Source organism: Salvelinus alpinus, chromosome 36 (assembly GCF_045679555.1).
Source record: "Salvelinus alpinus chromosome 36, SLU_Salpinus.1, whole genome shotgun sequence".
NCBI lineage: Eukaryota > Metazoa > Chordata > Actinopteri > Salmoniformes > Salmonidae > Salvelinus > Salvelinus alpinus.
Window position 1 is genome coordinate 4,268,918 of NC_092121.1, and position 25,497 is coordinate 4,294,414.

A 25,497-nucleotide genomic window follows, 5' to 3' on the forward strand; every position below is an offset into this window, starting at 1 on the left:
CTGAATAGCTGTGTTGGTTACCATTGCCTTGCCCCTTCTACAATAAATGCTCTTTGATTGCCTAAGGCGGGAAGGGACAGTTGGCGAGACTCACCTGAAGAAACGAGGCACGTGCGCCTCTCCCTTCTTGGCCAGCTCTTTTCGTCGGTCCCTCTGTTTCTGCTCTACTTCCTCCTTCTTACTGTCAGCCCCAGCTACATCTCCCTCCTCCAGGATCCTACGGGGAAAGAATAGTGGAGAGATGAAGCGCTTCAGCATGAAAGAATCTAAGGCGTTAACAGGGTCAATTGTGTGTACAGTACCATCGCACGCAGCCACATCAATGCACAACACAGCTCCCTGGCATTTGAGGAAGTAAAATGTCACTGAACGATACCACCTACTGAACAGGACCCACAGTTTTTCCTGGTCATATCGCATTCAAGAAGTATTCCTAGCCCTACTTCCAGCGCATTTGACAAATCTAATTATGTGCACATGACTAAACATCCTCTATGTATGCATTACTGAGCAGGCTGAACGGTGGTCTCACCTCTGGTCTGGCCTATAGCGGGTGTCTGAGGGAGGCAGGACCTTCTTCAGTTCAGGGGTCAGCTCATTGAGCTCCCTGGCGTAGCGACCGAAGCCGTAGTACTGGAAGTGGTCATCAGGCTGAGGGTCTGGAGACGGAAGAAACGGGGAACTGTGAGGCGATACATAGTGCTGGTACTATAGAGTGGATTACGGACTCGCGGATTGAGGGAAAACATCCATAGTCTTTGCAAAGAGGATCACAAGATAGAATTCACAGAAATAGTATGGGATTCGGGAAAATATAATAGGCACAATGGTGTGGATTACACACTTTTATAGGATAAACTACAATATCAACATTGGATTAGGGATTAGGATTATCGTACATAGCAGATAAGGAGTTGCTCAGATAATAGCAGTACTCACTGGGCTTCCAGATGCACTTTGGGTTAGGCAGGGTGTCACAGAAGATGCCCTCGTGCCACAGCCCACCAAACTGGTGGACCACCTCTCCCGCTTGGTTCAGAACCTGGCCCTGCACCTCGTTCTTACTCGTCTCTGAGGTCCAGTAGCGGGACTGAGAGCGAGAGCAATGTCAATGGCAACCTAGTAGGTAGTTCCATACGTAAAGCTATGTACATTTCAAAATGTCTAGACCCAATTTAAACTGTTGACCATTTATTTGACTCATTATGGGTCCCATTAGGGGGTTATTCTTCAATTGAGCTTTGTGCTCTATGGGCACCGGTCAGGGGTCTCACCTTGACGAAGGAGATCTTGCAGGTGCAGAGGTCACTCTTGGTGTTCCTGATGGTCACCTCTCCGTAGTGCTCCAGCCACCTCTGCTGACTCAGGACGTTGTGGACGCAGGTCACCGCTTTGTTCCACTCGTAGTGATCCCCATATCTAGAGGGTGGAGGGAGAGAGCCATGGGTTTAAAATTCATGGACACCTGAGCCGGTTTCAATACTATGAACCTATCATTGAATAGCATAGTCAATTATACTTTCGAGCACGCGACAGCTAACAAGTAGAGCATTTGGCGAATGCCTTTTCAAATCTTAAAATCAGCTCAATCAAAACACGGTCCTTGAGCTTGTACTTTGAACAATGGATCAATACATTCAAAACGACGATGTGAAAGTCGGGTTTACATTCCTCCTTTATTTGGTCAAATGATCATGATGGAATTTGCATCAACGCTCACTTTGGCAACTTGACATTCACTGGACCAGAGGAGATGATCTCCAAAGACTTCCCCCAGAACTTGTTCTTCCATTGCTGGTCTTGCCAGAAGGTGAAGTTCTCAGACTCTGCGTGCACGGCGGAGCAGGGCGGGTGGTGGCTGACCTGGGAACAGAAAGGAAACACCTTAAACAACTGAATCTTCAGTGGAAGACACCCTGGGTCAGCTTTAGAGGTTACTGGCCTCGCAGATGGTATCTAGGATGATTCGGGGTCAAGATCATTCACGGTCAGGATTATACAACTCCTACCTGCTCAGCGACGTAGCGGAAGCCGCGCTCCTTGCGGTGGCTCTCGTAAGTCTCTCCCAGGACGGGGTTGAAGGGCTTGTAGCGGTTCCGCCAGGTGGCCCAGGCATAGCCAGAGATGGAGAAAACTCCAATGTATAGCTTCAGGAAAAATAAGATACGGGAAAACGGATGAGTGAAATCACACCCATCAACAATATCAAAATGGCCCCGGAAGCAAACTGCTACCCAAATACTTAATATACGCAAGAACCACAATATACAGTTTTACATACCAAATCTGCAATTCACATTGACCCCATTCGTTGTTTGTTGTTTTCACTGATTCTCTAATGCACACTCTACCCACACACACACCACACAGCAGACTTTCACATATGCTGCTGCTACTACTGTTGTTTATCATCTATCATGATTGCCTAGTCACTTTTACGCCTACCTACATGTACATACTGTATTACCTCTACCTCATACCCATGCACATTGACTCGGTACTGGTACTCCTTGTATATAGCCTCGTTATTGTTATTTTATTGTGTTACCATTTCCTTTTTTTATTATATGTATTTTTTGGGGTCTTTTTTACTCTGCATTGTTGGGAATGGGCTCGTAAGTAAGCCTTTCGTGGTAAACTGGTTGTATTCGACACGTGACCAATACCATTTGATTTGAGAAAGCGTAGACCTTGAGACCAATAGCATTTGGTCTCAACTAAGCAAATCTACAGGTGTATAAATTCACTTGAAACAGCACCAACGCTAGCAATGGAGCACAAACCTATAATGGAGCTGCTTCGTTTTAAGGTCAGGCACATGTCGGGCCACCTTACCATCCTTTCGAAGGGGTCCTCTGTGCGGTTGGCGATGTCCAGAAGCTCAGAGTACTCCAGCTCTTCGCTCACTCTCTGCAGCAGGCTCAGAGGTTCGTTGAGGCCACAGGGCATGGACACACGTGACAGGTCCTTGCCAATGTTGTTGTACAGGATGGTCATGATGCCAATGTGGCTGTTGTCGACACAGTTGGCGGGCAGGACGGTGCGGCGGCCTGTGTTGGTGGGCACGGTGCTGACCATGTCCGGGGCTCTGGACACGCTGGTGCGGTAGTTCAGGGTGGCAGAGGCTGCCAGGGGAAGATGGCATATGACAAAAAGGTTAGATGGAATTCTATACATTTTCTATTGAATCTCATGTTTTTTTATGATTACACCCAGCACTTAGGGCTTGAAAGCTTGAATATATATTTAAAAAATAGACATGGTTCACAAGATTCAGCCCTTAAAGGGAAAGTTCCGGATTTTCTCCAGGGTTAGATGAACTTGTGATTACGCTATGTCTCCGCGTTCAGTTTGAAGGAAGTTGCCAAATAGCATTGGCGCAATTCCTGGAAGTCTATATGGGAATAGCTAGCATGCTAGCTGTTCATGTAGACTTCGTCATTGCGCTAACGCTAGTTAGCATTGGCTTGCAAAACTACAGGTAACTGGCGGCTCTTATGGTGTGGGGTGCATTTTCCTGGCATGGTTTGGGGCCACTCAACCCCTTAGAGGGAAAGGTAACAGCCAGTAAATACACAGCCATTCTGAGTGCTCACCTTCGACCTATGGTGAAGCATTTATATGCTGAGAGGAGTGGCCTCTTCCAAGATGACAATGCCCCCACCCACAAAGTACGAGTGGTCACAATATGGTTTGATGAGCAATAAAAACTGGCCATCTCAGTCACCAGATCTCAACCTAATTGAACAGCCTGGTCTCAGACTAGACATGACATAGTAAAAGTAAATCCAGGACATTCAAATTAGTATGATATGGTTACATAAAGACCAATGGTTACTTAAGGCAAAAACAAAAAAGTAGGGTGGTGGGTGGGGTTGGATGGGTGGGCGTTTAATGCAAATGTCTAGCAACTCAAAGGTTGCGAGTTCGAATCTCAGACAACTTCAGCATTTTAGCTAACACTTCCACTAACCCTCTAACCTAACCCCTAAACTTAACCCTTAGCTTACGTTAGCTGCCTAGCTAGAATTCGTAACATCTATTTTGCAAATTCGTAACATATAATACAAATTGTAATTTGTAACATACCATCCGGAATCGGTGATGGAGTCCACAAATACAAAAGCATACGAAATGGAGTGTCTTGGATTTACATACAGAATAACACGAAATGCTCTGAGACCAGGTTGAATTGAACACTTATGGTAGATTCTGGAGCAGCACTTGAGCCAGCATTTTCTATCACAATCTACCAAACACCAAATTACGGAATTTCTGGTGGGAAAATTATGTCGCAACCCTCCAAGAGAGTTCCAGAAGCTTGTAGAATCTATGCCAAGGCGCATTGAAGCAGTTCTGCCGGCTCATGGTGGCCCAGCGCCCTATTAAGACCTATGTTGGTGTTTCCTTTATTTTGGCAGTTACCTTCATACTGGACGCAGAGACATAAAAACGGTATCCACGAGTTAATCGTGGATAGATAAACGGTAAACAATAGACATTTTTATGATTGAATGTATGCCAGAGGGCCAATGTCTCTTGTTTTGCCTAGCAGACACGTGGCTAACAGGCCCACAATGGAAACAAATCTTCAGACTTTGTGCATATAATCCTCAGCAATTTGGTTTTATGCATTTTAAATAGTCAAATCAAGGCTTCTTTGCCAAAACGCTGAACCTTCCCTTTAAAAAGTCTGAAGGCCCAAAGCCGTCAAGGAAAGAAGGATGGTGAGTGGCAAAATTGAGTCTCGATTTCTCCATCTTCCAAATTAGAGTTGGACGTTGGATCGAGGTGGAAGGTTTGAAGTTTAAATAATGAAATGTCTATACAGATTAGACAATAATGCATTTGTTAAATTGTCACCAGTCCCACAAAACCAAAGAGACACCTCAGGAGGACAAAGAGGAAGGAGGAGAGTGATGATAAAATCATGGTAATAGAGTGAGTAGACTACTGGGACGTTTTCAGGGTCCAATCAGCATGCTTGCGTGTACAACATTGAAAATGTACCATTTTCAAATAAATGATGTGCATCAATGAATTAAAACGATCCATATGGGACTTCCAATATGGCTGCAATTCACCACCACTCCACTGATACTTCAGTTTGACCATTCCCAAAATACCTTTTGTTTGCAGTTGGTCCGGGGATACTGCCTCTGCAGGCAAAGTAGAAGCTATATTCAGAAAACGTAATAAAATTACATTTGTACACATATATATACACACACACATACCCAACGTTGGTGTCAGCCGAGTTTATGAGTATAACTACCTAGATAGAGCTGGGCAATATGGACAAAAATCCATATCACGATAACAATAAATTGAAAGACAAGTTAACATTAATGTGCACCAGTTTCTTTTTTATATTACCCTTAAAACTACTACTTTGAATGTGGGGCAATCAATTGTCCTGTTAATAGCCCACATTTAACAGACTTATTTCATTTCAAACTACACATTCCTCTAGTAAAGTCTACTTATCGTTATAATCAATATCAGTAAAACGTCCTCGATAAATGGTCGGTATCAATAATTTTCGGTTTATCGTCCCAGGTTTACTACATACTGCTGAATTTAAAACATATTGTTATTTATATTTCAAGACGAAAACTTAAATGGACCGAACTGCACTCAAGGTATAATGGGACTGCTCAAACACAATATTATAGAACACATCTTTAGAGTTTCCGCTCTAGTCATTCTACTTCTATGACCACAGTTGAATAGTAATATATAGTCGCCGCTCACCATGGACCTCGTCTGGCTCAGAGTTACTGGTGGTGGTGATGTCACTTAGCCCGGATTCATCAGACTCCTCTTCGCCGTCTTCTGAGTTCTCACAGACGATGACATCTCTGGCGTCATAGTACTCGGCCATGGAGTCGGCCAGCGAGGGGGTGCGCTGCACAGAGCAACCCTTAGAGGGCGTCTTCTCAGCATTCTGAGGAGAAGGGGGAGAGGAAGGGAGGATAAGAGTGACCGAAGGAGGTAGAGTAAGATTATAGTTAACAGGAAGCATACAAAATGAAGAACGCCTTCAGATGGATAAGTGATGTCAGTAATGTCTTACAAAAGAGAGTTAAGGAAGAAAACCGTGCTCATTTGATAGAGAATCCCTTACAGGGCACAAACAGACGCAGAGACAGGCAGACACACAGTACACCGCTAGACACGCACATGCATTCAGAAACAAGTGGCAGCCTGCCTCTTCCTGAGTGGGGGTTGGCGGCTGAATACACACCTGGTCCTGACGCACAGTGCTGTAGGACTCCTTGGAGCCCCCCGTGGATCCAGAGGAAAGGGACAGGGAATGAACTTTGGTTTGGCAAGACTGCACCTCCAGCTGGAGACACACAAACAGTGACTTATTAGTATACTGTAGAGAAATTGTATGAAAAGCAAGCACAATATTAAGCTCATTTCCCATTGTCACATTATTTATCAACCTTGGCCCACATGCAGGTAAGTTGGACAACATTTACAGTATGAACATTTGGTGGAAGTTTTCCCTCAGAACTCTTTCAGCTTTGTCAGATCCATCCAGGACAAAACAATTGACGCAGCATATTAAACCAAAACAAACTATCCTAGTTCTGTTTTTATAGTAATTAATGAAGTTCAACGACATCTGGTAACTCGGATCAAAGAGATTAGTTTGTGGGAGGTTTTATTTGTTTCACCAAGATAAATCTAACAATTTCCCTCTGTGTGAACAAGTGTCTTTACATTTCAAAAGTATTTTGTTGTTGCATCCAGGCAGGCTCAAAACAGGGGAACTGGGAGGAACGATTCTGCCCCTGATGGGCAGTACCTAGATGTCCCAACCCCAAACAGCCCAAACCAGTTCTGTCTGGTTTCACACACTTGAACAACAGCAGGCTGAGACTGAAGTATATTTTGGAAGGAGAAAGCAAGAGAAAGTGAGAGAATAGGTGTGGCCCATAGAAACCTCTGCTGTGTGTGTTTTAAACAGAGACCACAGGTGTTACGGACTAAATGTGAATCAGGCCTTTCTATTGGTCGCTAGGTCTCTTCCTGTTCTTGTTACTTCCAAAAAAACTCAAAAGAAATGTAGGTCTCTCGTTTGGAGCCATTAACAATGGTTTGTGTTGTCAGTGTAATGCAGGATGTCAGTTTCAGCGTGTGTACTGCAAATATGAGTGTGTGTCCAGGGCGGGCCTCTTACCTCAGACAGTGTGCTACACAGGGTGGCCAGTTGATTGGAGGTGGATGAGCGTAGGTCGGGACCGGTCCAAGCCTGTCGGACCCGCTCACGCTCCAGCGCGAGCACCTCGTGGATGGATTTGAGAGAGGCATGAACTGAGAAGATTATGGCAGACCAAAGTCATTTTCATTTGATTTCCTGTTTCAGTCATCCATACCAACATACATCCCTAAGTAACTAAGCAAGTCATCACTGGATTGCAGTGGTCTACATAGGTCCTTTTTTTATGTTGCAGAACCAGCTTCACTCTACCAGCTCTGCACATGGCATTTCCTATGTGGAACTTTATTAACACCCAAATCGAATGAGCCCCAACACCCTTGTAACCCCCCTCTCTTACCCTTATGGGACACGGCACAAATCTCCTGCTGGATCTTCTTGGCTTCGGGGGAGGTTATGAGAGGATTGGAGAGCTGTGAGTACACATAGTCTGGGATGGACGGCACCGAGGAGGCTCCCACACTCAGGTGGTTGGACGATGTGCTCAGGTGGCTGGAGGTAAACTGAGGGAGGAGGGGGAAGGAGGGAGGGAGGAGAAGGGAAAGGATGTGTGTAGAGAGCCATTTTTTTTACCCCCCGTCACGTTCGAGTGATGCACGCTAGCATCAAAAAGCCCTGTAGCTACAGTACATCAGAAAAGCTTTACACTGACGTCGGGACCTTGACCAACGTAATAGTGAGTGATGACCATGAACACACAAGAACGATGGCTATAATCACGCTCAACGAGTACATTATTCTCCTGGCTTTATCTAGCTCTATTTGTGATATTTGACCTTGCCTGTTGCTAGATCGTTCCGTAAAATCAGTCCTCCGATGACATCTGCCATGTTGTAGACAATAACCATCTGATTACATGTTTGTTAACTCGCACGAGCTGCCTCAAGCTGGAAGTTGTCATTCACTTCAATTTAAAACAAGCCACTTTGACGCCTAACTGCGCGCACAACTTTTCATGACGCAGGAAGTGAGTTTATATATTGTATGTTACTAGCGTTACTTCTTTTGTAGAATCTCTGCACTTCCTATTGCTGCGTTTTTAACTTTTTTTATTCTACTCTTTAGAAAACCCCATCTCGTCAGCTACAAATATACTATAATGCAACCATAAGATTGTTTATTCAATGTGTCAATGTGTTTGTACCGGGTCCCTAAATCATAAATGAAAAATGAGGGGCCAGGCAGGAACCGTGGGTGAAAGTGGAAGAGTTAGAGGATTCTGAAGGACCCATGACACGGAAATGTCCAGAAAATGTTCATATCCAATGACTAATGTCTTGTACAGTTGGTATCAAAAGTATTCCGCTCCTTGAATTTGTTCACATTTTACTGTGTTACAAAGAGGGATTCAAATGGATTAAAATGTTATTTTTTTGTCAACAATAGACAATATTCTAATGTCAAAGTGGAAGGATTAAAAAAATAATAATAATTAAACACTAATATACCTTGATTAGATAAGTATTCACCCCCAAGTCATTACATGTTTGAAACACTTTTGGCAGAATTTACAACTGTGAGTCTTCTTGAGTAAGTCTATAAGAGCTTTGCACACATGGATTGTGCAATATTTTCCCATTATTCTTATCAAAATTCTTCAAGATGTGTCAAGGTGTTGGGGGATCATAGCTAGACAGCAATTGTCAAGTCTGCCATAGATTTTCAAACAGATTTAAGTCAAAACTAACTTCGGTCTTCTTGTTAAGCAACTCCAGTGTAGCTTTGGCCTTGTGTTGTATGTTATTTTATTCATTTAATTAGGCAAGTCAGTTAAGAACAAAGTCTTATTTACAATGATGGCCTACCCCGGGCAAACCCTAACCGGGATGACGCTGGGCCAATTATGCGCCGCCCTATGGGATGTCCTGCTGAAAGTTGAATTCCTCTCCCACTGTCTGGCATAAAGCAGACTAAAGCATGTTTTCCTCCAAGTTGTGGCCCTGTGTTTAGCTCCGTCCCATTTATTTTTATCCTGAAACTCCCCAGTATGTTGATGACAAGCATACCCATACCATGATGCAGCCGCCACCATGCTTGAAAATAAAGAGGCAGTTACTCAGTCATGTGTTGTTTGACCCAAACATAAGGCTTTGCATTTAGGCGAAAAAGTATGTTCCTTTGCAGTGTTTTTTTTTTTAGCCCAGGATTACTTTAGGGTTTTGGGATAATTGTATTCTGTATAATTATTGGTATTACAATTTTCAATGTCATTCAGGCCATCATTGTAGAGTCACTACAATGTTGATTCATCCTCAGTTCTCTCCCGTCACAGCCATAGAACTCCATAGTCATTTTAAAAATCCCCAATGGCCTCATGGTGACATCCTTGAGCAGTTTCCTTCCTGTCCTGCAGCTCAGTTCAGAAAGACAAGCATCTTTGATGTGTCTAGGCTACCTGCCACCCTCAAATCACGTAAGTAATACTACTTTGGGGGTGGCAGGTAGCCTAGTGGTTAGAGCGTTGGGCCAGTAACCGAAACGTTGCTAGATCGAATCCCCGAGCTGACAAGGTAAAAATCTGCCGTTCTGCCCCTGAACAAGGTAGTTCCTAGGCTGGCATTGTAAATAAGAATTTGATCTTTACTGACTTTCCTAGTTAAATAAAGAATAAATTGTCAAACTACATTTTACTCCTGAACTAATTTAGGCTTGCAGGTGAATACTTATGCAACAACTATATATTTTAGCCATGACATTTTTGTTATATTATTTTATCTTTGACAGAACATTGTGTACAATGACAAAAAAAGACAGTTAAATCTATTTAATCCCACTTTGTAACAACATACACCCACTGTATAGGACATGAGAACTTACCATGCCGCAGGTTTCGACTCCAGAATGGGTGCGAGAATGACCAAATATCTTGTTCGTAGTCTTCCTCTCCTTCTTGGCCTTGGGGATATTAAGTGTCAGATTCTGAAAGAGAAGTAGAATAGATATGCTCAGAATAAAGACTAGCCAACCACTAAATTAATATTCCAATGTCAAATACATTACAATTTTATTTGGTCACATGCGCCGAATACAACAGGTAGACCTTACAGTGAAATGCTTACTTAAAGCACTGTTGGTTAAGGGCTTGTAAGTAAAACATTTTTTTTCTCTCCAAAAACTCAGTAAAAAATTGAAAATAAAAGTTACATAATTAAACAGCAGCAGTAAAATAACAATAGTGAGGCTATGTACAGGGGGTACCGGTACAGAGTCATTGTGCGGGGGCACCGGTTAGTCGATGTAATATGTACATGTATGTAGAGTTAAAGGGACTATGCATAGATAATAACAGAGAGTAGCAGCAGTCACCTCAGAAATACAAGTGCACAATTTTTTATATATTTTTTATAGAGAACTGATCATATATGGTTGTGGAGTAGTGGTTAGGGTGGTGACCTTACCTGCAAGTTGATTCTTCGCTCTAGGTCACTGTTGGAGATGGGTTTCTGGCCACTCTCCAGCCAATTGAGCCTCTGAATGAGCTGGGCCAACTCAGTCAAGTCCGCCTGAGAACGAGCTAGCTCTGTGGGGGTCAAGGGTCAGAGAAGGTTATTAAGAAAGCTTTGGAGCAGAGGCTTAGCTCTGAAAGTAACTGGATATTCATTTAATGCTGAATTGTAAAGTGACAGCCTTGATTCCCTAGCTTCACCATGGCAATACCTTACCTTGGGAGCAGGTATCGGACTGGTGGGTCTGCTGGAGCCATGCTGCCACCTTGCCATTGACCCCTGGGGCTGCTGTGGGCGAAACCTCCATCTCCGCCTGGTAGACAGAGGCAGAGCTGGCATAGTGAGGGTACTGGAAACCACATGATTTGGGGACAGAGGGAAAGAGACAGAATAAGTCAAGTGTCAGAGCCAATTTTTATAAAGTCCTCTTTGTTCTATTCAGAATATAACTTCATCTATTTTGGTGGGACCAGAACGTACTTGGTTGTAGCACACCGCACTGCGAGTAGCAGACCACACTGCGTCATGCCCGTTTCTCTGTTCACTCACCATGCCTGGCATTGCAGCTTGGTTTCTCTGGGCTAGACTGGCCATGGCTGGCAACAACGTGCTGTTGCCCATGGTGAGGGCATGGAGGACTCCGTGGTGGACGCCCAGGGCCTCGTTCTTCTTGAAGACACGATGGGCACACAGCTTGGTCAGCCATATGTAGAACAAGTCATTGCTCTTGGTCTAACAGGAGAGTGAATTTTACATTAATGGGGATATAGATAGATAAGAAACAGATGTGAAAAGGAAACGTGCGCAGCTCTTGACACAAACCGACTATCATACTCCGTTCAAAGGCACTTAAATACAGTATTTTGTCTTGCCCATTCACCCTCTAAATGGCACACATACACAATCCATGTCTCAATTGTCCCAAGACTTAAAAATCTTTCTTTAACCTGTCTCCTACCCTTCTTCTACACTGATTGAAGTGGATTTAACAAGTTACATCAATAAGGGATCATAGCTTTCACTTGGATTCACCTGGTCAGTCTGTCATGGAAAGAGCAGGTGCTCTTAATGTTTTGTATACTCAGTGTCACCTTGAGGTGGTATAAATAGTCTCCACTGTCCAGATCGATGCGCTTGGACTTCTTGTTGATGGACATGACAGCGAGGCTAACATCCAGGGAGCCATGGAGCTTTCCTCTTTGGATCTGATGAGTGGAACATTACAATGGATGAAAACCCCTCACTTTATTGTCCAATATGTATATAAAACAAGAACGTTTACAATATGGCGCCGACCGATTTCAGAAAGATTGCACTCATTACTTGAATTTGTGTTGTTAGTAGTGTATTGTGGATACATACATCCTGCTGTGTCTTTGAGTACTTGAGGATTCCTTTTTCCAACAGGAAGTACCTCTGAAAGAAGAGACCGAACCACATCAGACAGGGGTGTATTCATATGTGCACACCAGTAGCAAAACATTGTACAACGTAAAAAATAAAATAAAAAAAACACTTTGCAATGAAAACCAATTTCATTCGGGAAACCCTGGATTAGTCCCTTCTAGCTGAGCATCTGCCATTTCCTTCCGTTTGGTTACTAGTGAATACACCGCAGGAAGTCAGAAGTGATGGTGAAACATAACTAATTGGCTTGCCAACTGCGCTTCAGTTGGCTTGCCAAGTATAGCCTTCACATTACCTTGTGCCAGCCCTTCATTGGGTACTTCCTCCTCTTCATCAGAAAGCCCTCACAGATGCCAGGGACGCTCATGTCCAGCCCTGACCCGATCCCCGAACCCATGTCCATATGGTCGTCCAACACCTCCCAGTGAGCGGAGTGCTATAGGGGGGGGGGGGGGTGAAGGAGATCAGTTCCATCAAGAACTTCATACTCAAAATGGGCTGCATCCATAGAGATATTCATGATGGTTAAATACATCATTGGATGCATTATGGTGTAGAGAGGAGACCCATCATATACAAAGACATGCACACCCCAAAAACACACTAAGATCATTTTCATCAAAAGGAACGACTCAGAAACTACCTGTCGGGAGTTGCGTGACGACCCAACGCTGCCGTTCCGCGAGTGGCCGACCTTGGATACTCCAGCGGGAGACTTGTCCAGACTGCTCATCACTGATTGGCTGCTGTTGAGTGAGGGTGGGCACACCCGAGGGTCCATCGTCACGATTGGATGAACAACGTCGCTAAAAGTAAGTCTGCTTTTCGGAAAGGTTCCCTCTGAGGAGGAAACGCAGCTCTGTGGAGACAAATTTACAGTAATGTGAGGAGACATGAAAAAAAAAAAAACATGGTGACATTTTACTGGTTTCACATTTGGCAACTTCATAAGCTTTAACTGTCCCATTTGTCAACCATGAGAAATCAGTCTTCAATTCAAGTGTCAGGAACACACGCGCGCTGCCCCTGCTGCAGTTGGCCCTTGGATCCCGAGTTCAGGAGAAGAATGAGAAGACAACCTTCATATCATCCACCCCTCAACTTTATGGTTGACTTGGCCTTATAAAAAGACCATGGTGGACAAACCGGTAGTAGACAAGGTCCAGGAATACTGACCAAAGAATATGACGACGCAACATCAACAACGATTCAAAGATATTACTAGCAATTTTAAATTGTCAGTATTTTCAAAAAGACGCCGTTTTTTTTGTTGTCGTTTTTAATTTTACCCCCTTTTCGCCCCAATTTTCGTGGTATCCAATCGCTAGTAATTACTATCTTGTCTCATCGCTACAACTCCCGTACGGGCTCGGGAGAGACGAAGGTCGAAATAGCCACCCCAAACGTATCCTCTGCAGTCCTCCGAAGCACAATCCAACCAAGCCGCAATGCTTCTTAACACAGCGCGCCTCCAACCCGGAAGCCAGCCGCACCAATGTGTCGGAAGAAACACCGTGCACCCCCTTGGTTAGCGCGCACTGCGCCTGGCCCGCCACAGGACTCGCTGGAGCACGATGAGACAAAGATATCCCTACCGGCCAAACCCGGACGACGCTAGGCCAATGCTAGGCCAATTGTGCGTCGCCCCACGGACCTCCCGGTCGCGGCCAGCTGCAACAGAGCCTGGGCGCGAACCCAGAGACTCTGGTGGCACTGCTAGCGCTGCGATGCAGTGCCCTAGACCACTGCGCCACCCGGGAGGCCCTAAAAGACGCTGTTTTTAATTTCAGTAAAACCGCTTTTTCCTGAAAAAGTTTAAAATTAGAGACCGAACCTGCAGCATGTGGGATTATCAAAAGTAGCAAACAGACAATCTACAGTAAAAAATCAAAAAAAATCTGAAAAGTTTCTAAAAAAAACAAACACTACCGCTCAAGTTTCTACATTGTAGAATAATAGTGAAGACATCAAAACTATGAAATAACACATATGGAATCAGAGTGACACAATTTATTGAAGGAGTTCCCACATATGCTGAACACTTGTTTGGCTGATTTTCCTTCACTCTGCGGACAAATTTCTACCAGTCTGATGTCCATTGCTCGTGTTTCTTGGCTCAAGCAAGTCTCTTCCTATTGGTGTCCTTTAGTAGTGGTTTCTTTGCAGCAATTCGACCATGACGGCCTGATTCACACAGTCTCCTCTGAACAGTTGATGTTGAGACGTGTCTGTTACTTGAACTCTGAAGCATTTATTTGGGCTGCAATTTCTGAGTCTGGTAACTCTAATAAACGTATCCTCTGCAGCAGAGGTAACCCTGGGTCTTCCCTTCCTGTGGCGGTCTTCATGAGAGCCAGTTTCATCATAGCGCTTGATGGTTTTGCAACTGCACTTGAAGAAACTTCCAAAGTTCTTGAAATGTTCCATATTGACTGAGCCACCAATTGTGCAAGTTCTCCCACTTAAAAAGACGAGGCCTGTAATTTTCATCATAGGTACACTTCAACTATGACAGACAAAATGAGAAGAAAAAATAAATAAATCAAGAAAATCACATTGTAGGATTTTTAATGAATTTATTTGCAAATTATGGTGGAAAATAAGTATTTGGTCACCTACAAACAAGCAAGATTTCTGGCGCTCACAGACCTGTAACTTCTTCTTTAAGAGGCTCCTCTGTCCTCCACTCGTTACCTGTATTAATGGCACCTGTTTGAACTTGTTATCAGTATAAAAGACACCTGTCCACAACCTCAAACAGTCACACTCCAAACTCCACTATGGCCAAGACCAAAGAGCTGTCAAAGGACACCAGAAACAAAATTGTAGACCTGCACTAGGCTGGGAAGACTGAATCTGCAATAGGTAAGCAGCTTGGTTTGAAGAAATCAACTGTGGGAGCAATTATTAGGAAATGGAAGACATACAAGACCACTGATCATCTCCCTCGATCTGGGGCTCCACGCAAGATCTCACCCCGTGGGGTCAAAATGATCACAAGAACGGTGAGCAAAAATCCCAGAACCACACGGGGGGACCTAGTGAATGACCTGCAGAGAGCTGGGACCAAAGTAACAAAGCCTACCATCAGTAACACACTACGCCGCCAGGGACTCAAATCTTGCAGTGCCAGACGTGTCCCCCTGCTTCAGCCAGTACATGTCCAGGCCCGTCTGAAGTTTGCTAGAGAGCATTTGGATGATCCAGAAGAAGATTGGGAGAATGTCATATGGTCAGATGAAACCAAAATAGAACTTTTTGGTAAAAACTCAACTCGTCGTGTTTGGAGGACAAAGAATGCTGAGTTGCATCCAAAGAACACCATACCTACTGTGAAGCGTGGGGGTGGAAACATCATGCTTTGGGCTGTTTTTCTGCAAAGGGACCAGGACGACTGATCCGTGTAGAGGAAAGAATGAATGGGGCCATGTATCGTGAGATTTTGAGTGAAAACCTCCTTCCATCAGCAAGGGCATTGAAGATGAAACGTGGCTGGGTCTTTCAGCATGACAATGATCCCAAACACACCGCCCGGGCAACAAAGAAGTGGCTTCGTAAGAAGCATTTCAAGGTCCTGGAGTGGCCTAGCCAGTCTCCAGATCTCAACCCCATAGAAAATCTTTGGAGGGAGTTGAAAGTCAGTGTTGCCCAGCAACAGCCCCAAAACATCACTGCTCTAGAGGAGATCTGCATGGAGGAATGGGCCAAAATACCAGCATCAGTGTGTGAAAACCTTGTGAAGACTTACAGAAAACGTTTGACCTCTGTCATTGCCAACAAAGGGTATATAACAAAGTATTGAGATAAACTTTTGTTATTGACCAAATACTTATTTTCCCACCATAATTTGCAAATAAATTCATTAAAAATCCTACAATGTAATTTTCTGGATTTTTTTCTCTCATTTTGTCTGTCATAGTTGAAGTGTACCTATGATGAAAATTACAGGCCTCTCTCATCTTTATAAGTGGGAGAACTTGCACAATTGGTGGCTGACTAAATACTTTTTTGCCCCACTGTACATAAAATATAAACAACATGTAAAGTGTTGGTCCCATGTTCAATGATCTGCAAAAAAAGATATCAGAAATGTTCCAGACGCACAAAAATATTATTTCTCTCGAATTGTGCACAAATTAGCTTACATCCCTGTTAGTGATCATTTCTCCTTTGTCAAGATAATCCATCCACGTGACAGGTGCTGATTCAACGGCATTATCATTACAAAGGTGCACCATGTAATGGGGACAATAAAAGGCCACTAAAATGTGCAGTTTTGTCACAACAACGCCACAGACGCCTCAAGTTTTTAGGGAGTGTACAATTGGCATGCTGACTTCAGGAATGTCCACCAGAGCTGTTGCCAGAGATTGAATGTTCATTTCTCTACCATAATCTTCCTCCAACGTTGCTTTAGAGACTTGAGAACAGTACGTCTAACCTGCCTCACAGCCACAGACCAGGTGTATGGCGTTGTGTGGGAGAGCGGTCTGCTGATGTCAATGCTGTGAATAGAGTGCCCCATGGTGGCGGTGGGGTTATGGTATGGGCAGGTATAAGCTATGGACAAGGAACACAATTGCATTTGATGAATTAGCCATTTGAATTCACAAAAATACCGTGATGAGATCCTGAGGCCCATTTTTAAGGTCTCTGTGACCAACAGAAGCATATGTCTATTCCCTGTCATGTGAAATCCATAGATCAGGGCCTAATGAATTTATTGACCGATGTCCTCATGTGAACTGTAACGCAGTAAAATCTTTGAAATTGTTGCGTTTATATTTGTTCAGCACACACACTACATTAAACAAAAACATACATAGACAAGTTAGACCACATATACACAGTGCCTTTAGAAAATATTCATACCCCTTAACTTATTCCACATTTTGCTGTGTTACAGCCGGAACTCAAAATTGATAAAGTACATTTCTCTCACCCATCTACACACAATGCCCCATAACGACAAACTGGTTGAATACTTAGTCGCAAAAGCTGAATTGTCGTAATTCCACTTTAACGTTACGTGTGTCAGCAAGTGACAAAAAAAAATTCTAAATGTAATACATTTTAAATTCAGGCTGCAACAGTATGTAGAAAAAGCAAATGGGTGTGAATACTGTGACAAACATCAGCAACACCACACTTGCTCAGACCCATACGTTCCCACAACCAATGTTTGTAATGCTTGAATGACTCTGCCCCATGTGACTTCAAAATTGTGTTTGTCTGTAGCCATATTTTCCCCCAGTATTTAAATAAAGCATATGATGCCTCCATTCTCTTAACATTATGGTATCATTTGACTTCCTGTATTTAACAATGCTATCAACAAGGCAGGTCTTACAACACCTCATTTTGTTTGCACCTGGACTACTGTCCAGTCTTGTGGTCAGGTGCCACAGAGGGACTTAAGAAAATTACACTTGGCCCAGAACAGAGCAGCACGGCTGGCCCACGGAGAGCAAAAATGTATACTACGCATGTCAAATCTCTCCTGGCTCAGTTGCATTTGTGAGAAGTATTGACATGTTGAACGCACCGAGCTGTCCATTTAAACTACTAGCACACAGTTCAGACACCCATGCATACACCATAAGACATGCCTAACAGAGGTCTCTTCACAGTCCCTGAGTACAGGACAGACTATGGGATGTGCACAGGACTACACGGAACTCTATTCCACATCAAGTAACTCGTGCAAGTAGTAAAATCAGATTTGCAAAAAAAAACATAAAAATCCACTTTACAGGAACAGCGGGGACTGTGAAGAGGCACAGACACATGCACACGAAAACATACGTACTATACCAGCAATTCCCAAACTCGGTCTTCGGGACGCCACGGGGTGAACGTTTTGGTTTTTGCCCCAACACTACACAGCTGATTCAAATGATCGCAGATTGATGATTCGTTTATTATTTTAAATCAGCTGTATAGTGCTAGGGCAAAAACATGAACCACTTGGGCTTCGGAGGACAGAGATCGGGAAACTACGCACACACACACGGATTTTGTGTTGTAGATATGTGGTAGTAGAGTAGTGGCCTGTGAGCGCACACTTAATGTGTTTTGAAATGTCATGTCATGTTATTAATTGTATATAACTGCCTTTATTTTGCTGGGCCCCAGGAAGAGTAGATGCTGCCTCGGCAGCAGATAATGGGGATCCATAATAAATTGAAATGTTTCATGTCTGGTAAGACTTGTGCCATTCTGTTGCTTATGGGTTTGTTATTATTATGTTGCAATATATGAAGTGTATGGGTCTGTAAACTGCAGGGGACTCGTCAGATTTTCCTGGTTTTAATATAACTGAAATAACTGGTTCGATACATGGAACTCGGAAGCACTGAATCGTTCAATTTTTAGTGATTTAAAAAAAAAAAAATCTGCTGATAGTTGCTTCAGGGTTTGAGTCCAAGAAGGCTGTAGAATCAGTCCAATTTATTTCATTCTGATTGATATAGAATTTCATAGTGACTTTCAAAATTATTATGTACAGCTTTGTTACTAATTAAAGCATTTGTATCCTTCGCTTTTAAAATTATAACTGGTTTGGCGTGTATTCATTTTGAGAGCTGCGAGGTTTTCACCAGGTTTATTTACCATTAAATAGTAGGCTTTATTGGAGTTTAATCTGTAGTTGTTCGCGCTCTTCAAAAATAAAATATTATATTCCTGATTAAATTCTGAAATTGAAATTTTCTTCTTTACCTTGTAAAGATTTATGGGCTTTTTCTAAGAGAGTGATATATTTTTCTTTAATTTGAATTTCTAATTCAGATTGAACTTTTTCTGAGTATGAGATTATCATTCCCCTAATGTACGCCTTAAAAGCATCCCAAATGATATTAGGGGTCGGAGTTTCTCCTCTTTGTCTACATGTGTAATAGTAAAGGTCTTTATTCTCTCGTTTACGTATTTAATCAATTAAAACACGTAAAGTATATAATATATCGCAACATAGGCCCATTACTGTTCTCTTGGATACTTGTGTTGGATGGTTATGAAGGAACTATTATCTGGTTGCCAAGCAGGGTTGTGTTGCATAATCAAAGACGGGAGGGTGATTGGGTGGAGCCAAGACAGAAAGTAGGTTCCACACCCCAATACCATACATACAGGACAGCCACCATGCGTCATCTTCATACTGCTGTTATTTTGAGTGACAACCAAATGAGATGCCTAGATTCAGGCTGGACATCAATAATGAAACAGTCAACTGCTTCTACACCTGCATTGATTGCTGTTTGGGGTTTTAGGCTGGGTTTCTGTACAGCACTTCGAGATATTAGCTGATGTACGAAGGGCTATATAAAATAAACTTGATTTGATTTGAACTGTAACAAGTGATCGCATTGCGCTGTTTGGGTAATGCAGTTGATGACAGCATGTTTACAGACAATTTTCACATGAAAGTAAAATGACCAACATTGAAGCCATACGGCCAATAAACAGATCCGTTCTTAGAAAGGACTTCCTTGTTTAGGAGTAGTCCTCTGAAGTTCAGGTGACAAACAATTGAAGACATTCCCTGAATGCATTGTATTCAACATCACCTGGCTGGGACCTCATCCTAGTTACAGTAGGCCTACAGGCAAAATACAAAATATCCTTTATTGCCTAGCCTGGTGATAATGTAGATGGTTCTATTGATAGAATGTAGGATAAGATCCTGTTAGTCACTTTGACTTAATTTTGGCAGCTATTTTAGATTTAGTATTAGTTTTTGTCTTAAAATACATTTTAGTCTTAGTCACATTAGTAATATAATCCCTCGTTAGTTTAAGTTATCAGTCGACAACCGCAACATTTCTGGTGTGGTTTTAGTCAGTCATTTTAGGTCACAAAATAGTCAGAGCATCTTAAAAAATATATGTTTTTTAAACAATTTATATTTACCTCTAACTTCCATCATGTGCACATTCAGATTGCCTTGTCCAAATAGGCCTACTATCCCTTCTTATACCTTAGCTGGCAACATTGCTACTGTGGCAGATTTTGACTTGCATTGGTTAATTACCATATAGGCTATAAAGCCTTGGCTACAGATTAAATCATTTACAGCTCTGATTTTCTCCCCATAATAACCGTTCAAAGGAGAGAGGAGTGAAGTGACCTCCCAGGAACTGTGTGTGTGGGAGAGACAGCTTTGGTCAAGCAGCCCGCGCAACAGAAAGACGTGACAAAGCAAAGAGGTAATGAGAGGATTGCATTAAGTCTTCTGCTAAACCATGCATGCTGATGATTGGACAAAACCGATGAAAAGGAGCTTCATGTCAAATTGAATGTCCATTAATTCCACGTGGAATTCTCGTTTCGATACATTTTGTCAAATAAAATAAATGAATGACTGATGTTTACATTTTTTATTTTAGGGGCATCTCATCTTGTTATCGTCAATAGTTTCGTCAGGAAAAATAGGTTGCTGACGAGTATCATTCATGGTAGTTACTGTTGACAAAATTGACTAAGGGGGGCATCATCAAGTACAAAAAAAACAGAAAAACTCCCTCAGATTAGATTTAGCTGAGGCGGCCATTGTGATTCCATAGCTCCAATTGGTGGCGCACACCAACTTTCCAGGCAACTGACAATATTTTCTCATTCTATAGGGAGTAACATGAGTTGCTGTTGACGATTATTTACAATACTATTTACAAATACGGCGTGAAAAATGCAGCGCATACTGTAGTTTACAGTGAGTCAACTGAAACTGCACTCACGCCTTCCTGGGTGGCGTTAAAATCATTAAAAATATATTGAAATACTACAGTGTAGGGGTGTCAAACTCATTTCGCATCGTGGGCCACATACGGCCTAGGGAGATGTCAAGTGGGCCGGACCATTAAAATTATACCATACTCTGCTATAAATAACCAAAATATCATGTCTTTCCTTTGTTTTGGTGTAAAGAAGCACAAGAACATTAGGAAAATATTGAAATTTAATGAACTATCCTTTTACAAAACATTTCATGAAACACCTCATATTTCCTTAGACAAATGTGCAATTTACTTTTATCATTCACAAATATGCATTGCAACTGATCCCACTGATTGTACAAAGGCACAAAGCTTTAATTGGTACTGAAAAATATAGTAATGCACTTTAAGATTAAATGAGACTTTTAAAGAAAGGAATTTTTTTTCGCTGTGATGAGTCTCGTAGTGGCGTCGAATATTATATTCCTTCAATACCGAAACTTGTTGCAAACACACCAAGCACGAAGGTTTTCCGTGCATCTCTGTAAATAAATAGGACGTGGTCCATTTTTCTTTGAAAATTCTACACTCCTTATCTACTTTTCTCCGTTTGGATAACGACATTTTGGCTAATGAGGGTGTAGCGGAGAGGTAGAGACCAAGGTATTAACAACGTCGTAACAAGCAGCAGATGGCGCATTGATACCGTCTGCTGTTTTCAGTCTGTCTCAGTGATGCGGCTTGTCTTCTACTCTGATGGAAAGAGTGCGCCCCTTAGCGGATAATCCATGAATTGCAGCGAATTAAAAATATTAATTCCATGTCTTTTATGCATTTTTTCCACTTTCAAATTATCCTGCGGGCCTGATCGAACCTCCTTGGGGGCCGGTTCCGGCCCGCGGGCCGTATGTTTGACACCCCTGGCACTACACCCATCAAACAACGGCATTCCTGAATCTCTCAGGCCAAATGACTTGAGGCGTATGTCGTCATGATACAGGTCGCCACTAGGCTGGAAAATGAAGAACGTTACAGGGACTGACACATACAATAACCATGTGGAATATGTCGTTCAAACAGAAAACAAGGAGACAAAGTCACTTATTTTGAATAAGATGTCAACTATGTTTCTCAGGCCTTTAAAAATAGTCGAACTGAAAATGTGACGTTTGGGAAAAACCGGAGCTTCCTGCCAGCATTGATAAAGACACCAACAAAACATGAGCTTGTTCTGGATGTTTGATTCATTTGGATCAGGATCAAATGATCTATACAGCTCTGTGTACTCTATAACAACCATAGCAACTGCCAAGGAACTCCTAACAACTAAGCCTGAAACAACTACAAACACAATCCAGCCGCTGTAGCTTACTCCTGACGCAGGCCAGAGTGGCAATCACAACATCAGAGTCTTGGTTGGAAGACGAAGGCCTAATATTAGAATGATCTCTGAAGGAGATTATTAGAACACCTAGGAGAAACTGCCAGAAGAGGTAAAGAAAATGACGAGGGAGAAAGACAGCGTCGGGTGCCCGGAGGCGTAGGGTGAACGGACAGGTTCCTGTGTTCTGACAGGAATGTGCCTGAGCTGCATCACCACACGGGTCCCAGGCAGGGCCCCTGACACAGCTGCTGCTACTGGGACAGCCGGGATGTTCCACCTTCTAGACGAGGCAGTTCCAGTGCCATGGATATACAGGCCAACTGAGTTCAAGGTTTAGAAATCCTCCATGTGGTATACAATGAAAGTGTACTGGTGTGAGGGATGGTTTTGGGGAGGGGGGGATTTCCAATGTAAACTATGTTGACACTGCAAGTTCCAAGCCTGGTCCAAGATAACTCCATCATGGCTGCCATTATGCAGGGCTATGGCTGTGGGACATACTGGTAGCATTGGTCGAATCACATTTGATGGGCCCACATGCACACCATATTCACTCCCATTTCTACAACTTGGGTTTATCAGAACCAGAATCAGGGCTAGACATGGCACAACCTAAGCTTTTACGCTTCAGTAAGGCTGGGATACAACACTCCTAAATGCTCATCCTGACTGGCCATCTGTAAACCACTATGTAAACCTTAGACATTGATCATCACCCATATCATATGTACTGATGTGTGTTCAGAAGTCTTCATGAGAATAAGCAGTGATGTAAAGTACTTAAGTAAAAATACTTTAAAGTACTAAAGTCATTTGAGTATTTGTACTTTATACATTTGTCTACTTTTTCTTCACTACATTCCTAAAGAATATTATGTACTTTTTACTCCATACATTTACCCTGACAACCTAAAGTACTAGTTACAATTTGAATGCTTAGCAGTAAAGGAAAAAGGTCCAATTCACAGTTCTCAAGAGAACGTCCCTGGTCCTCCCTACTGCCTCTGATCTGGTGGACTCACTAAACATAAATGCTTCCTTTGTAAATGATGTCTGAGTGTTGGGGTGTGTGCATGGCTGTCAAAAATAGGAATATAAAAAGGAAAATTGTGCGATCTGGTTTGCTAAATGTAAGGAATTCTGTGTGTAGCATTCACTTTTACTTTGTACTTTTACTCAAGTATGAGTACTTTTGAGTACTTTTTCCACCACCGTACTTGGAGTACATTTAAAATCAGATTATTTTAGACTTGTACTCAAGCAGTATTTTACTGGGTTACTTTCACTTGAGTCATTTTATATTAAGGTATCTTTACTTTCACTCAAGTATGACAATTGAACACTTTTTTCCCCACCTCTGAGAATAAGCAACAATGTATAGCAAGAACAAGAAACAGTGTCACAAGATCCTCACTGTATCCCACTCGTTGATTTAAAAACTAGTTTGGTCCCTCGATTTGAGCACACGTGTCAACACACAAACACTTCAAAGCCATAGATGGCTAATAATGTCATGACCAGGGGGCCAATTGCTGCTCAGAAAATGTAGGACTAATTACAGTACTGTTGTGACTTTTGTGCCTTCGGAAAAGTTTGGCATCAAATGTTCAGAAAGCTGAAAAGGCCAGCCAGGTCACCTGTGATACAAGTCAGTATTCGACATCCACGCATGTCTGAGGACGTCGGGAGATGACGTGGCACCCGTCCAATAGGGGCAACAGTGAGCGTTGTGGATGGGGTTGGCGGATGGGCATCTGCCTCTAATTCCAAAGGTTGCAAGTTCAAACCCAGCAATGGAAAGTTGTTTGAGATGTTTGTTTTAAGCCCATCCCAAACCTTAACCATTAGGAGTTATTGCCTAAACTTAAACTTTGCAACAACTTCGAAATTGGATGTTTAAGAAACATGGGTGAACGTCTAATTCTGATGTGGGACTGAGAGCTGATTGCAGCAGGCAGCAGTCATTTCTATTAGATAAATATCCTATGGTGGCACATTTGAAGTTCCAGGTGTCCAATCTCCCACAAAATATGAGTTTTGTTCTACTTTAAAACATAGACCTAAGCAATGTAAAGCAAAGGAAACAAAAACACTAGAAATTCGATCCGTAATTGATCAAACATTGCGTACCGCAATATCAAACTCAATGGCAATGGAAGCAAAACAAACATTTACTAATAATTCTAGCAAATCAAACATTCGTTTCAACCAATTTAATTTACTTGTATCATGTTCATTTATTCCCGATTATCAATAAAATAAGAACGAAAAACTCACCTGACAACCGTGGATAATCCAAGTAGGTGGCCAGCGTGAAAGGAGACTGGTTTTCACATCCCGAAATCTCAAGCAACCTTCCAATTTGCTTCCTCCCATTTGTCAGATCGTAGAACTACGTCACTCAATCGTCGAAATCCGAGTGTCTCAGGTGAGAAAGGTGTGCCCGATCCATATGCCGCGTTCAAAACAACTGTGAACTCGGAACTCGGAAATGTCCTACTTCAGTGCGTTCAAGACAACTGGGACTCGGAAAAAACGAGCTCCGATTTGGAAAAATATTTTGAAGGGTCATCCAACTCGGATTTCCAAGACGGAAACTCGGGCATTTTTCTAGAGCTCCGACTAAGGTCTTGATTTGACCTCGTTTTATTCCGACTTCCCAGTTGCCGAACACGCACTAGTTATCAACTCTTACCTCTCCAAACTCCTGACACATCAGAGAAAGATGACATGAAATTAATAGGTCATTTTTACATCAATGTTGTGCCACTAGTTCACACATTATTTGATTGACTTTGCATTGATTAGTCAGTACAATTAGCAAATTATTAGGCTTTTGGCTTGTTCATTTTATGAATTGTAGATTATATTAGATTTTATTGTTATATAGATTTTTCGATTTTTCTTTTATATTGTGTTATTGACTGTACGTTTGTTTATGTGTAACTCTGTGTTGTTGTTTTTGTCGCACTGCTTTGCTTTTCTTGACAATGTCGCAGTTGTAAATGATAACTTGTTCTCAACTGGCCTACCTGGTTAAATAGAGGTGAAACAAAAATAAATTACAAATGTTCACTAGTAATGTGTTTTAAATTAAAATTGTTTACCAGAATATGCCTAATAAACCACATGTTTACAAAATGAAGTCAGACACAGTTATTTTTTTACTTTTATAAAAAGTTAGCATTTGTTTGGTGTTGTTTTTTGGGGAAAATAAACCACCTAACTTTTCCTCATAAACAAAAAGACACTCCAATCTGGTATTAAATCTAGTGATAGCTACACACAAGATGCACTGTTAATAGGATTTATTTATAT

At 42.3% G+C, this 25,497-nt stretch overlaps 1 protein-coding gene across 6 annotated transcripts in view; it reads right to left on the reverse strand.

Annotated features, from left to right (window-relative positions):
* Positions 1–24,570, reverse strand: part of LOC139564795 (oxysterol-binding protein-related protein 7-like) — a 25,899-nt gene extending 1,329 nt beyond the window's left edge. The window contains exons 1-21 of one of the 6 annotated variants that reach the window (XM_071384617.1): positions 24,457–24,570; positions 12,728–12,943; positions 12,380–12,520; positions 12,040–12,093; positions 11,769–11,882; positions 11,227–11,409; positions 10,894–11,026; positions 10,630–10,751; positions 10,049–10,150; positions 7,572–7,734; positions 7,193–7,326; positions 6,248–6,349; positions 5,755–5,947; positions 5,127–5,177; positions 2,836–3,125; positions 2,010–2,147; positions 1,721–1,863; positions 1,275–1,419; positions 940–1,090; positions 533–659; positions 95–217 (exon numbers count right to left, since the gene is read on the reverse strand). In XM_071384617.1, the coding sequence (XP_071240718.1) occupies positions 95–217; positions 533–659; positions 940–1,090; positions 1,275–1,419; positions 1,721–1,863; positions 2,010–2,147; positions 2,836–3,125; positions 5,127–5,177; positions 5,755–5,947; positions 6,248–6,349; positions 7,193–7,326; positions 7,572–7,734; positions 10,049–10,150; positions 10,630–10,751; positions 10,894–11,026; positions 11,227–11,409; positions 11,769–11,882; positions 12,040–12,093; positions 12,380–12,520; positions 12,728–12,943; positions 24,457–24,555 (2,924 nt within the window). In that variant the 5' untranslated portion in view covers positions 24,556–24,570. Of the gene's footprint in view, positions 1–94; positions 218–532; positions 660–939; positions 1,091–1,274; positions 1,420–1,720; positions 1,864–2,009; positions 2,148–2,835; positions 3,126–5,126; positions 5,178–5,754; positions 5,948–6,247; positions 6,350–7,192; positions 7,327–7,571; positions 7,735–10,048; positions 10,151–10,629; positions 10,752–10,893; positions 11,027–11,226; positions 11,410–11,768; positions 11,883–12,039; positions 12,094–12,379; positions 12,521–12,724; positions 12,944–24,456 lie in introns of all 6 variants that reach the window. The other 5 variants (XM_071384619.1, XM_071384618.1, XM_071384616.1 and 2 more) reach the window with 5 other exon arrangements.
* Positions 24,571–25,497: the final 927 nt, after the last annotated feature.